This window comes from Xiphophorus maculatus, chromosome 6 (genome assembly GCF_002775205.1).
Source record: "Xiphophorus maculatus strain JP 163 A chromosome 6, X_maculatus-5.0-male, whole genome shotgun sequence".
Classification (NCBI taxonomy): Eukaryota; Metazoa; Chordata; class Actinopteri; order Cyprinodontiformes; family Poeciliidae; genus Xiphophorus; species Xiphophorus maculatus.
Window position 1 is genome coordinate 3,126,572 of NC_036448.1, and position 14,828 is coordinate 3,141,399.

The 14,828-nt window shown below is 40.4% G+C and overlaps 3 protein-coding genes across 3 annotated transcripts in view; 1 reads left to right on the plus strand and 2 right to left on the minus strand.

Moving 5' to 3' along the window:
* The window catches only part of hs2st1 (heparan sulfate 2-O-sulfotransferase 1), a 96,323-nt gene extending 95,716 nt beyond the window's left edge, over positions 1-607 (minus strand). The window contains exon 1 of the mRNA XM_005802359.2: positions 72-607. Within this exon, the coding sequence (XP_005802416.1) occupies positions 72-195 (124 nt within the window). The 5' untranslated portion in view covers positions 196-607. The remainder of the gene's footprint in view (positions 1-71) is intronic.
* Positions 608-960: 353 nt separating this feature from the next.
* On the plus strand, positions 961-7,474 carry selenof (selenoprotein F). The gene is made up of 5 exons (XM_005802360.2): positions 961-1,069; positions 3,126-3,293; positions 5,849-5,912; positions 6,055-6,104; positions 6,722-7,474. The coding sequence occupies exons 1-5, from the start codon at positions 1,022-1,024 to the stop codon at positions 6,851-6,853; spliced, it is 462 nt and encodes a 153-aa protein (XP_005802417.2). The 5' UTR covers positions 961-1,021; the 3' UTR covers positions 6,854-7,474.
* A 3,158-nt stretch (positions 7,475-10,632) lies between these two features.
* On the minus strand, positions 10,633-11,937 carry LOC102232078 (transcription factor Sox-14-like). The gene has a single exon (XM_005817153.2). It carries the CDS (start codon positions 11,766-11,768, stop codon positions 11,043-11,045), a length of 726 nt encoding a protein of 241 aa, XP_005817210.1. The 5' UTR covers positions 11,769-11,937; the 3' UTR covers positions 10,633-11,042.
* Positions 11,938-14,828: the final 2,891 nt, after the last annotated feature.

Genomic DNA, 14,828 nt, shown 5'->3' on the forward strand with positions numbered 1-14,828 from the left:
CCGCGCTCCTCCTCACGCCGTGCTGCGGTCCCGTTTTGGGGCCGCGTTCCGTCGGGATCGCTTCAACTTACCGAGCTTTCCCCGGGACTCCTCCAGCTTCTGGATCTGGTTCTCCAGGAAGAACATGGCCACTGCGAACGCAAGCAGCGCCAGCAGCTGCAACTTGGGCGGCATAATGACTCTGAGCAACCCCATCAAATCATCCGGAGAGGGATTTGGTCACTCCATCCTCGGAAGAGACAACACCGAAACAAACAGCGGCTGCGGCGGGGGGGTTTACTCAGCGGCTGGGGAGTGTGAGCATGGCCCTCTCTCTCTCGCTCGCTCTTTCTCTCCGTCGTTTCTCAGGAGCGTGTGTGTGGATATCTTGTAACATCCAGATCCTCCAGTCACCTCAAATGGTAGATCCCCATGCTTCACTAATTGTCCCGGGTTGTAAATCGTCTCAAAACCCAGTAGATTTGAGCAGAATGCGAACTTCTCCAGTCGGATTGGGGAACTAGACTGGTACCAGTCTGTGTTGCCAGTGTCCCCTATCACACCGAGTGTGGTTACCACCGCACTACGGACACATTACCCCTATTTGCCACCCAGACTATTGGATGTATGAACAGTCCACCAGCCAGCAGTGGCTTTCCATTCGTCCACTATTCCTGCCTATTCAATCCGGATTGGACAGTTTCATCTGATTTACCTCACCCAGACGACAGGTGTCGCCCTCTTTTCATAATCCTCGAAATTCAATAAAGACAAGGAAGAGATTTTTAGTCGGCTTTAGTTAATGCCAACATAGAAAATATGAACGAAATTTACAAAATGAAAGGAATAGAAAATAAATGTTTTATTAAAAAAAATAAAACAACATTTTTCAAGCGACAATGTTTAAGTTCTGACAATAAGCTGAAAAAATAAAAGACAAATCTATTTTTCAAACTGAACATTACTCAGGCGAATGTAGCTTTCCCTGAGTGAAATAATAAAGGACCATTGTAGTAGTTTCGCTAACAAAGCAGGTTGCAAAATGTCGGGAGAGGTGTACCTACTTTGGCTGTTGTCGTTGCTGCAGACGGTGAGTTTATTACCGCTGAGAGAGCCGGTGTAAGCCACAGGGAGACTCCTTACAAGCTTACAGTCGCTACCGGCCGCTTACAGTCGCTGGTAGTGCTTACAGTCCATCGTTCAGTCCAGAGCACCGCATCCTGTTCCAGGAGTCGCTACATGACGTGGCTCTTCCAATGAACTGCTGCGAGCCAAGAGGAGAACTTGAGCTTATTCACTGAACACTGTAAATCTGGATGATGTTGTGGTCAGAAATTAACTGAACAGTTCATTTACAGGTTTTTGGCGCCGAGAGGCAACGTTAACATTTGACTTCCGGTGTTCCAAATTCACTCAAATCTGTATAAAAGCTGAACTACAACTGAGATTTAAGATAATGTTTAGTGGTAAAGTTACATGGCACGGAGAGGGCGCTAATGGTCTGCAGTGTATTCGTATGCCGAAAATTAAAGATCTTCTATGAAACATAAACTTCGCCTTTCTGTGTTCTGAAAACGAAAACAAATGAGTGGAGCGCCTCAGAAGCTGACGTGTCTGCTGGACACAGCTAACCAAACAAGAAGACAAGAAACATAACTTACTGTTTGGAAGTTTTCTTGTTTAAGATTGCTTATAATTACCAAACGTTTTTCTATTTGATAAATGTCAGAATAACGATATTCTGACCTCTGTATATATATATATATATATATATATATATACTTTTTATTTTTAAACTTTTGAAGTTTACATACATTTTCTTTGTATGTTGTGGAATCACCCCTGAAACTGTATGAATTGAGTCAGACATGTGGGGTACCCTTCCAGGTTTTTGATGACCACTACAAACATTGACTTTGTTTGGAGTGACCATAACTATCTTAACTAATTTGGTGATATGCTTCTAGGTTTGTTTTTTTAAAAGGCATTGTAATCTTATTCTGTATCATCTTGATAGTCCAGACCTACAAAAAGGAAATAAATGTGTGATTTGCAGTAGTTTATTGCTGCAAATTCTCATGTCTTAGTTTGTGGTGTTGGTCAAAAGCTAGCGCATTCATACTTGTATGAAAATGATCAGATTGTTACCAGGTTTAGGTAGTAAAGGGCCAATTTACCCTTTAATTGGGTAAATTAAAGGGTAATTTACCCACCTGCCTTTGTGCCCCCATTTCACATCGACAATCACTAAGGGTGCATTCACAGCAGTCCTGTTTAAAGCTCCATTTCTTTTGTCTCTAAAGTCTGGTTTGTTTGGGGAGGTGTGAATGTGTAATCAAGCCCAGATGTCTCCAAAAGCAGAAAGTGCAGTATAGTGCAGGGCATTCTGGGTAAATACAAACAAAAGTGGGATTCTAGTGCTATTGTGAGAAGGGTTTGGGGTTAGGCTCATGATCATTTACCAAAGACAAAATAAATCCTACAACCACTTAGATCTGATGTCACTCCATTTTTATTTACATTTAATGAAGACGGAAGTGGTCTTCAAAGGTTTTAATGTTGTTTCCTTCAGTAGTCCTTGGTGCAGCGCCACCACAGGTGTGGAGGGGAACAGGTTTTTTCAATTAGTTTACAGTGCCATATTAATTTGAACTGCAGCAAATGAAAATGGAACAAATGCCACAATTTTGGTCCCCAATCGAGCAGAGTCTACCGATTTATCAGGTGTGAAAAACTCTAAAGTTAACTATTAACGGCTCTTTATAGCTAAATATTGTAAAATCAAACGTCAAGGGCCATATGTTCAAAAAGCTGGTGGTCGGCCCAAACCGGGTCATCAACAGATCTGCTCATACACTGATATTTGGTAACGTTAGACAGAAATTTAAATTATTGTTGCTAAACATAATTTGAACATTTTGGAGTGGTTTGTCTAACAAATAGACTGACATCTGTTGTATGTTTTTGTACACTCTAGGTTGGCTTTAAATGGTTCTCAAAGGTGATACAGACCATCTTAAAACTGAGTCAAACCTCTTCCTACCAGTGTCATTCTCATACAGACTGAGTTACACGTGAGACTGGATGATGAACGTATTCACTTCCTAACTGAATCTCCTCCTCATCTAACCTGCGTGTCCCTGCAGCTGTCTGCGTACGGGGCCGATCTGTCGTCCGAGGCCTGCAGGGAGCTGGGCTTCTCCAGCAACCTCCTGTGCAGCTCCTGCGACCTGCTGGGGGAGTTCAGCCTCACCAAGCTGCAGCCCGTCTGCCGGCAGTGCTGCCAGCAGGAGGCTCAGATGGAATCACGCAAGGTAAAGCAGGGAGAGGGCCGGGGTGGGCTACACGAGAGCTTATTTAGAGAACAGAGGGAATGCCTGTAAAAATAAGAATAGTTTACAATGTCAGAGGTGCAAACTGAAGACGGTATAAGGAATGCAGGCCAATCTGTCAGAATGTGTCAGCTTCCATTGACAGACGGACACATTCTTTAGCATTCTGCCGCTACTAAAAGCAGCTCAGTTTGCCCTCCATCTTTGGGTTTGTTGACACTTGGCAGCTGTGCATCATCTCTGAGCCGTCTGTCATCAGCTGCGATTCCTTTGACCATGGAACTGCACAGTTTGACATTGCAAAAATAACTTAGCTTAATGGACGCATGAAATTGGTTTATTTTGCAAAACTGCAAGGGAATCGTTTATTTCACATCACACATTATCAACAACTGGATGTTGCTACTGGTGCGAATCCTGAAGAAGAACACAGGAACTAATAGGGGAATGGTGTTTTTAATGATTTATATGCGTGAACAAGCTTCTTCAACTTTTTCAAGATTTTCAACTGTGTTTCTTATTTAATGGAAACGATGCTATTGCAAAATTGTGGGGGATTTTCAGCATTACTGGAATATTGACAAATTTTTGCACACATTTGTAACTACTGTGAGACTCCAGCACAACAAAGCTTTACCAGCCCTGTGATGGGCTCAATCGGCAGGTTTTGCCCCGGAACCGTCTCCGTGGCGATCCCCTCTGTGATTACAGCAGGAACCAGAGCCACCCTCGCTGAGCTCTGATGGATAAACACACAGTCAACTGATGGTGGGAAAACAGCATTCTTTTTTTGTTATTTTTCTTCTCTCTCTTTTGATTTAAGCAAATCCCCTGGAGCGCGTGTGTAGTATCCTAGCAACAGCACATTCTCAGAAGTGTAGTGAACACCTCATTACACCTCTTGATGATAACTCTATTCCAGAAAGACGCTTTCAGCCAAGATTACCTCTTCCTCCTCCTCCGTCTCCTCCTTAGGATTTGAGTAAAAACTGTCACTCGAAAAGCAATCTGCAGCCTCCTGCTGCACCCCCCATCACTCCATCCTCCCCCCCTTTGTACCTGTAGAAACCACACTGCCTCTCAGCATATTTCCCCCTCAGACAGCAACAATAATGTCCCTTAAGAATCTGTTTAGTTGTTGGATTGGACGTGAGTGGCGAGTCATTAGGCTCTCTGCAGAGCCCGGTTGGTTAGTGAGCAGGTAGAGTTCAGCTCGTTTGCGGCGCTGCCCCTCAGCTAACCTGACTTATCTCCGTCTTTCAGGCGTCTTTGGAGAACAATCGATGATGATACCCGTGAGACACGCAGAGCGTGGAAGCCTGCTGCACGATGACCTTTTATGAGACATGCCGGAATACAGACATGCACATTTTTAATTCTGCCTACATATTCTGGAGATCCATCATGAAGGTTTCTCCTGGCTGATGCCGTTTTCAAGTTGTCCTTATCAGATCTTTTATAACCTTAACAGAACATGCTGTTGGTTAGTTTTGAAGCGTTTAAAGAACGCTCAAAATCACATCTTTCTGCTTATATCTTGCCTGTCACTAATGAGTGTCATTGATAAATGAGGTATGACTTAAGTTTTAAACATAAAATCTTTGTTTTTTCCCCTCATACTAAATCTGATTTCTTATTTGAATAGATTTTTTTTCTCCCTTTCTTTTCATAAATGGGACATATTATGCAAAATCCGCTTTTTTACCCCTTTAATACATATTGTTGTGCTCTTGGAGTCTGTAGCAGTGCAGAAAAACTGAATTCAGTCTCTCCCAGTGATTCGTTTCTATCTTTATATTCCATCATATTTTTTCAATATGTTCAGTTTGCTCTTTTTCCTGTTACATTTTTTTTGAACAGTTTCCATCACAGTATTTGTTGTGGAACTTCTAAACAGCTTTATGGACTTGTAGCCAGTCGGTTTTGTGAATCTATTTTTATTTCTGTAGTCCACATTCAATGATGCCAAAGCTACAAGTGGATAAGTCAAAATGTTCTGTTGTGGTGTGTATTAAAACACACGACTCCTTCCACCATCTTCCCGCATCAGGAGACATTACAACAATAATCCCTGATGGATTGATGGTCATTTCATTCTGTCCATGGAAACGACAGACACAGGAAACTACGAAGTGAAAGTAGTACATTAGTGAAAATATATCTTAATTTTTCTAAAAATGAAATCTCCATAAAAAGCCAATTCGATTGACTTAATAAATTTATCGCCCAACCATAGTATGACTGGGTAATTTTGATTGGCTCATCTTATCTATGTATTTAATCAAAAGCAAAACTATAAATGTGAAGAAGTGTCACTGTGTGCTTTACCTTTTTTTTTTTTCTGACTAACTGGTATTGGTTGTTGAAAAGCTCATCTTCGTCATCCATCAGCCCTGCTGCATATGCTCAGGCTCGCTGCTTAATGACCTTGGAGAAGATGCCACGACTTTTTTATGGCTCTGCTCCTCCAACTCTAAGCTCCGCCCCTTCAGCAGAGACTCATGCGCGCCTCTTTATTTTTTTATTTTCCCCTGCAGCTCTACGCAGGAGCCATCCTGGAGGTGTGTGGATGAAAACTGGGGAGGTTCCCTCAAGTCCAGGGTAAGTTCTGGGAAGAGAAGTTGGACGTCCATCTGTTGTTTAGTTACCTCAGCCGTGTCCCCTCAGCTGTTTCTGCTGCATTCTCAGGATGTCCGTCCGTCTGTCCGTCCACATGACCTCTGCCTCTGCTTTTTCCCCTCAGCTTTTGTCAGGAGCGAGATGCCCAAGATGTTTAAAGGTCTTCAGATCAAGGTAGCGCTGATGAGTTATGTTCTTCCTGTTGTGTAGGGCTGCAACTAGCGATTATTTTAGTGAACGATTAATCGATTATTCTGACTGTTGATTAATCGGATTGAAAAATGGCACATTCTACAGATTCCATTTAAACACTTTTTTAAAATATTGAAAGTACATTCAGAAGTGCAAACAGACAAATAATTCACTTCCTTTTTTAAATAATAAAAATATTTTATTGCCTAAAATGAAACATTGTACCATTCCTTTAGCTAGACTGGGTGAAGAAAAAACCGTACCACTGTAGGAGTTTTGGCTGGAACATTTTTACAGACTGAGGTGTTTTTATCTTGTATATATTTTTTGGACCGTTTTGGCTTAATTACTGCTCTGAATATGATATTTTCATACACCAAATTGCATTTTTTTGTGTCTGTATTCTTCAGTTAAGATTAATCGATTATTAAATTAGTTGCCGATTATTTCAATAATTGATTAATCGCGACTAATCCGATCGTTTTCAGCCCTACTTTTGTGTTGCCGTTGTCATTTTCTATCATCAACTATTTTTGCCAAACGTTTGTGTGCGTTTCTAACATGCCTTCCGTCTTCTGTCTCCCGTTTCCATGGCGCAGTACGTCAGAGGCTCCGATCCCATCCTAAAGCTCCTGGACGATAACGGGAACATCGCTGAAGAGCTCAGCATCACCAAGTGGAACACAGACAGCGTTGAAGAGTTTCTGAGTGAGAAGTTAGACCGAATATAGACACACGTAAAAAAATATAAAAAATTTTTATATGTATAGAACTTAAATGGTCCCTTAAATTACCAAGAAAATGGACTTTATTTTGGGCAAGTGGGCAAAAATGTTGCTTTTTGTCTCATTGGATTTCTGTCACTGTTTAGCTGTTGGTATACAACCTGGGCTTGACAGCTGTTTAAATCATTGATCTATGTTTTTGTATCTGATTATAATCGGTGTGTCTGCGTGGATCTCACCAGATGACTCGACTAAAACCCTAAAACACATTCATAAAATCTATTTCACAAAGGAATCATTTGCTAAGATAAGCGTTCCTCTTTTTGTTTATCGGATATTGTTGTGAGATGATTATTTTTTATGACGCTTACCGTTGTGACCAGCAGTAAATGCAGTAAGAGAGAGTGAATCCCCGTTCCTCAGCGATCGCACCCGGCTTTGCTGAGACACACGTCAGTGAAGAGCTCACAGTAAACCGGTTGTGGGATGTGAGCTCTGATGGAAATCTGTGTGTTTCTTCAGCGGCTGCTTTTGAAGAGGAACTGGTTTTCTTTGCAGGGTTTGTTTATGAGCTGGATGATGGGATAAATATGCAACAATAAACAGAATATCTTCAATTTCTTCTTTAAGGTGGTGGTGTTTTTTTTCCCTCTGAAGCCAACAAACAGCATCAGATTGTTCCTGGACAGAACTGTCTATTTTAGATGATCTGCTGACATCTAGTGGTCTTTTTGTATATTGCAGCTATGTTTTGCATCAGGTTGCTACTTTGTGTTAACTCTTGTGTTCTAAACCTCTTGGATGTTCATATAACTACATTTATCTACATAATCTATGATGAAAATAGATTATCTGTTGTAAGTTTTAGAAACTTTGAGTCAAAGTTTTGAATAAATTATCCCTAAATTTGACAGCAGGTGCTTATAATCTACCAAATGATTCTGTTTAACGCAATTCAAAATCAGTAATACTTTATTTACCCCATCTTACCCCATTAAAGTATATTTACAGGGCCATTGTGGATGGTGATGCTTTGGGCAGAAAGACTCTCCAGTAGCAGTCAGTCTTTCAGCGAATCTGCAGGGGCCTCTGACTGAAGATGTTGTATGTCTCATTACATGCTAATGACTAAATTTCCGTGCAGCAGAGGCAATAGTTCACAGTAACATCAGTCTAGCTACCCGCTACCTTCAAGGAGTTGGCACTTTGAAGATTTACCATGCTGAAAAATGACCTGAAGTTTAAAGGAGCAGTATTATATTCTCAAGTCGCATAGTGCCATTTCATTGCACACTCAAGTAACTGTTACCTTCAGTTGTTATAAAAAAAAAAAAAAAATTTAAATGTATATAATACTGCTGCTTTAAAAGGGTGGAGAAACTATGAATGGAGCAACCTAATAGTGGCTGAAATAATTTTTGATACCACAATGTATTGTAACTTAGTTAAAATGGATTGTATTGTGTATAGAATCACAAGAATAATTAGCCAAAATGCTAATGTTAGCATGCATGCTGTGAGTAGCATGTGGGGTATCACTAGCATGTTGTCTTACATTCACTTCCTCCATTGAGTATACTAAGCACAGCTAATGTATAAGAAATAGCTAAAGTGCTTATGTTAGGGAAAAGGATCATAGTGGAAGGAAGAGAACATATGCTAACCAGAGCTACTTAGGCCTCTTGGCAAAGGAAGAGAAAGGAAGAGGTCAAGGGGTCCTCAGAAGTTCTGATGCCCCCCAATAACGCCTGATTTTTTTTTACATTTTTTTTTATGTCTGACGGTGTTGACAAAACCTTGGGACACATTTCAATGGAGTTGGAAAATATATAAAAATTATTTTTAATTCAATTTATTGATACTTTTACAATTATTTATTTGAATACTTATACTTAATTGTCATAATAGATTATCTTAGTATTTCTTTAATTGTTTAAAACTATTATAATGTTTTGAGTTCTGCTCCAGGACAAGGTATTTTAAAGACACCATCCACCTGCTACATATTTTAAAATAAAAAATATTCAGCAAACACCAGGAAAATATACATTGCTGTGCTCACATGCCCCAGGTTAGTTTAGTCCGATATTTTTAAAATATATATATATATTTTGTGTATATTTTATTCAAATTTTGTGCTTTATCCATCCATTCTTGAGAAGAGAATCACTGCCGTACCTTTTTTAAATTTATACTTTCTTATGCTGATCAAACTTTTTAGGAATTTCTAATTATTAACCCATGCCAGTCTTTTATTTTTGGGTTATGGCCACTGGACCCGTTTTCATCTTTCCACCACACACAGTAAGCAGGATGGTAAGAGGAGAGGCGTCTCCGTAACAACCATTAGCTGTTGACGTTCCAGCTACTTGATGCTAGGATAAAATCCTTTTTCTGTCCTGCCGTCACAAATGTAAATCCAGTACGTTGAGCGAAGAGAAGAGCATAAGAGGCAACATTCAACTTTCATTTGTTGGCGTAGAGTCAGATTTCTGCCTCAGCTCTCGGTCTGTGATGTGAATATGCTCCTGAACTGTCAGAAAGATGCAGAACTGAGGCTGATCAAAATTCTTTTTGTGACTGTGGAAACGAAGACTAACTAAATGATCCTGATTAACAAATTATTGAAATAATCAATGGATCAATTAATGTAGTAATCACATAATTGTAGTTAACACAATCAGAAGCAATAATTAAGGTGAAACTGTACAAAAATGTACATCTTGGAATTAACATAGATAGTAAACATGCTCTTTCCAGATCCACTACTGACACAATTTTAATTTCACCTGGTTCAAATTCTATAATAAAAAAAAAAAAAAAAGAAAGAAACATCTTATTTAGCACCCTTTGCTATAAAATTACAAATTACTAATTGGTTAATAAATAATATTCACCAGATTAGCCCTACACTGTATTTATGTTAAGTCGAGCAGAAAGGGTTTATCTTTTCACATGTTGATGTTAGACGTATTGTTTTAGCTGCAGATCCTTTGCTCCAAATGATCAAGCGATGGCTAAAGGAATGTTATGTTAATGCAATTTAGGAAGTAAAATATTTATTTTCTTATTTAAGAAAGGACATTAATTATTTGCTTATTTGCATTTTATAGTTTTTCAATACTGCATAAAAATAGGTTCAGAGGTTCAAATGAAAAACCAGCTGAATATGCCAGTTTCTTTTGTCCAATTAGTCGATTAATTACATCACCAAAATAATCATTAGTTGCACCTTTATCACATATAATATTGACTGTATAGATTTTTATTCTCTTTCAGCTCCAAACAAACATGCTCTACACAGAATGTGGTCAGGTTTATTTTTCCAAAGATGTCAGGAACAGTTTTATTTACAGAGAATGAATCACAATAGACTCTGTTTACTCATGAGGAAACTGGTAATTGGCTGCACTTTATGGGGGATGTGCGCAAATGCATAACTTTCATTGGTATAAATAGAGAAAATTGTTCATGGTTTTCTTCATCTTCACAGTTGTGCACTGTTTAGTGTTGTTTCATTACATGGAGTAGCCGCTCTCTCTCTCTCTGTATATATAGCAAGTTTGGACACACCTTTTTATTAAAAGGTGTGTCCAAACTTTTGGTCTGTACTGTATATATATATATATATATATATATATATATATATATATATATATATATATATATATATACACTGTATATATATATATATATATATATATATATATATATATATATATATATATATATACTGTATATACAGTATATAGACTAAATAGACTAAAGTTTATTTTAAACGCTGCTCTCTTTGAATGACACCAGATTAATAGATTTTCAGCTCCACAGATATCATCTAAATATCTGTTTTATTCGTTCTGAAAACAAAGAAGCATACCTTGATAGGAATCGCGTTCAGGTGAGAAACAGGAAGAAATGTCAGATTTACGAAAGTCGTTCAGAACAGTTTTTCTTTCTTCCCTTCTTGGTTTTAAAGCAACATATGAAAGTGATTACATTGTCTTAGTGCATTTTCAAGTAATAAAAAAGGAGATATGTTCGCACATAAAACTTTCTTCAGCTGGTTTTATTTTGTTTCTTCAAAAGCTTGGAGTTATTATAAGATGTTACTTCTCCTTTGTACACCTTTCCAGCCACATTTGTTGATTCTTCCTTTAGAGGAATATTTGATAGTAGTTTCTGGTTTTCCAGTCTGTCACATGCTGGGGGAGTTTGATGGAGTGTATGACGAGTCCACGGCACCCTTGCTCATCCCTCCTGGGAGCAGGATGTACGCCACCTGAGGGTGCAGGGAGGCTGCGGACCAGGCGCTGCAGCTGCAGGGAACCACGTACCCGGCTGGGCTGGACGGAAGCTGGTGCTGTCCGGGGCTTGCCAGCCCCCCGTACCCTCCGCCCTGGTAGCCGAAGGCGTGCGCGCCGTAGGGCAGCGCGCCTGCGGCCAGAGCGTGCGGCATCTCCGCAATCCGCTGGACAGCTCCGGTGCTGAACTGCGTGACAGGCTCACAGAGCGAGAACGAAGAGGGGGAGGAGGAGGAGGGAGAGAGCAGAGTTCTGGGTTTGTCCCCGGAAACGATCAAAGAGTCCAGGTTAACCCCTTTCAGGTGTTCCGCTGCGTCGCCGAGCAGAGACGGCAGCGGGAAAACCAAGCGGTCCCTCTTCAGGGGGCTCCGGGGTTTGCGCCGGGGTCGGTACTTGTAGTCCGGATGCTCCTTCATGTGCTGAGCCCGCAGCCGCTTCGCCTCGTCGATGTACGGCCGCTTCTCCGGGTCAGAGAGCCGCTTCCACTCCGCGCCCAGCCGCTTGCTGATTTCAGAGTTGTGCATCTTGGGGTTCTCCCGGGCCATCCGCCTCCTCTGCCCTCTGGACCAAACCATGAAGGCGTTCATGGGCCTCTTAATGTGATCCAAAGGTTTTGCCATTTTTTACGGGCTGATGTTGTAAATGTAAAAGGAATCAAATCACCACATGCTCCTCTCGTGCGTAAAAGCAGAAGCTGCTGAGTGGGGGAGAAACAGTCCAGAAGCTGGTTTAGTTTCGGAGGATTCGGGGAACAAAAAGTCCAAACTGACTGGAGAAAAACTTGGAACAGCGAAGCCGAAAGCCTGAATGAGTGAATGAATGGGGGCCACGCGGGACCGAGTGGGAGCTTGTTGTGGATGACGCAGAGCATGTCATCCACTCATCACCACGCGCGCGCTGACAAGGTGGGGGGGGGTGGGGGGCACAGTGGGGATTAAAGAGACCACATAATCCTTTAAGACAAAATAGGAGTATAACTACAACTTTTTTTCACTTTTTCTGACATTGTCCAGAAACTTTGCTGGATTTTATTGGGATTTTGTGTGATGACCAAAACAAAACAGGGGGAGAAAAAATCTCACGAGAGACAGTTTTTAAAAAAATGTTTCCGAATACATGTGTTTCTGTGCAGCCTCCTTCACTCTGATACCCCAAAACTGTGGAATGGTTTACATATCAGACAAACTGAGTCTCTTCATGCTTTTTTTTTAAAAAAAAGTATTCTCTTAAAGTTTATCTTTTCTCACTGACTTTGAACTTGAAGTTTCCATTTTTACACTTATCGTTATTGAATTTATTCTTGGTTTTTATTTCTGGGTGTGGTGTACAGGACTTCGGTCAACTGTATTTGTCAAACTTAATTTATTTAGGTTTGTTTGACGTGACAACTTCTTAAGCTTATATTTACTTGGATAAACGTAACAAATGAACTTTTTTAAAAAAGCTAGATCACCTGTTTTCTTTTTTCAGTATAAATAGACTGCCAACACATCGGTGTCCACATAAATTGTTAAGCAATGAAAGCATCGATCAGAGAAGCAACCACACTGTAAATGCCGCCTTCGAGACGCAGCTCCTCCTTCACTCAGCTCCTTCAGACTAGCCAGCAGTAATTAGCAAACACCAGGGGGAACTGCACATCTGCTGAGCTCGTTGTAAGAGCTACTTCTCAGTGCAACTCTGGTAAAAACGTTGTTAAAGGGTTAGCAGAGGAGCCATGTTGTGATGACATCCTGAAGGCAGAGTTTCAGGGAAAGTTTTTAAAGAGACAGAGACCCATTTCAAGGCACTAAATAACAAAGTCAAAAAATTTTAAGCAATATTTGATATATACAACTGAATGTAACATAGCTACTTGATTGTGCTATAAAATTATTCTGTGTGGCAGGACAACACACAATAGTTCCCTTTAGTGTTTGTTTTTGACTCTCTTTATGTACTTTGGGTTATTTCTAAGGTTTTTATGAAGGTTAATAGCTGTTTCATTTTATTTTGTTAGTTTTATTTTTTGCTATTGGCCTCTGTAAGTCAGACAGGAAGAGCCGTTTATCCATTTCCTGTAAGCATAGGGACTGGTGTAGGACCAGCATGCACTGGGGCTAACGACTGTTTTTCTTTTTTTTTATAAGTGCAAAAGAAGCAGCAAGAAACAGTAGAAAGATGGACCTGTGTTTATTGCTTCCATCGCCACGCTGGATAAATAATCCGAAAATCACAACCTTCATGTTTTTGGCCACTGGACTTCTTTTGCCTGCGTATGAAATATCACCATGGCGATTTTCGATGTGGGATGATCAGTGTGATAAACAATGGAAACAACTTTCAATTTGTTTCTCTCCTCCAGCAGTTAATTTTTGTGTACAGTAGGAGGGAGGTCATGGATCAAACCCTGCACATGTAAATATATATATATATATATATATATATATATATATATATATATATATATATATATATATATATTTACTAGAAGCATCTAACTTTCAAAGGCATTTTGTCACTTGATTGGATGAGACCAAAGTGGAAAATTTGGTCTACATCCAAATGTGTGACAGGAAAAAAAAACCTAAACATGACATTGCCATAATGAAACATGGTGGTGGCAGTGTCATGCTTTGGTGAGGCTTTTCTTCAAGAGGGACAGGGAAGCTGGTCAGAAGTGTTCAAAGGATGAATGGAGTTAAAGGCAGCTCCTGCAGACGTTGACCTTCCTACAGGACAGTCGTCCTAATCATGCAGCCAGAATCACAATAAACTGGCCTAGTCAAAGTCTGGAAGACATTGACAAATGTGTTCCCTGAGACATTCCATCCAACCTGTTTGAGTTTGAGATGTTTTGCAAAGAAGCATGCGCAAAATTTTTCTTAAAAGTCTGAATGTGCAAAGCTGAGTGAGACATAGAAAAGATGTGGAGCTATAGTTGAAGATTAATGCGCACCATATATTCTAGAGTTTTAGTTGTAAAATATTTAGAAAACCACAAAAATTCTAAATTATGCACAGCTTTTGTTCCTCTGTCACATGAAATTCGAATGAAACTCCCCACAGTATGTGGTTCTAGCCTGACAAAATGGAAAAAAAAAAAAATCAAAATAGCACAATCAATTTACAGAAAAGTTGAAGTGGAAACTGGCTCAAAAAAAAAAAAGCCAAAATGGCTCCAGAGGGATTAATCCCGTGAACGAGGTGGGGTGTGTTTTCCTGTGGACGTGGGCCTGCTGTGGCTGGTGGAGGATCGACGTTCAGGTTTCCGTTGTCTTAGCGATTTCAGGGCAACCACTGACGAAGAGGAGGGGAGGGAGGGTGGTCTTTATTCCATTTGCTTCACATCATCTAAAGCAATCCAGGCCTCTTCAAGGGCAAAATAACCTGACATTAAAGATCCAGTGGAGCACAATAGACTGGAGGTGGGGGTGATAAGATGTTTTTCTCTCCCTGTCCAGAGGCTGGGAGGACAGCCGGGCTCAGGCAGCTGATCTGCCTCCTTGCAGCTGCTGTTATCGGCTTTGCCGTGGCTGCAGGCAGGCGGGCCTCCACACGGGAGGCACAGAGACAATCACCCTGCAGAAGAACAGCAGCTGGAGGACAACGAAGTGTGGAGAAATGATCCGCTTCTTTTTGCTCCCCACAAAGGCTTTGGTTGTTTTAAGTGGAAAAATTGTCTTGTGTTGTTTTGTACC

What these genes read in the sequence shown, in the direction of transcription:
- LOC102232078 (XM_005817153.2), bottom strand. Translation starts at nt 11,768, where the DNA reads ATGGCAAAACCTTTGGATCACATTAAGAGGCCCATGAACGCCTTCATG.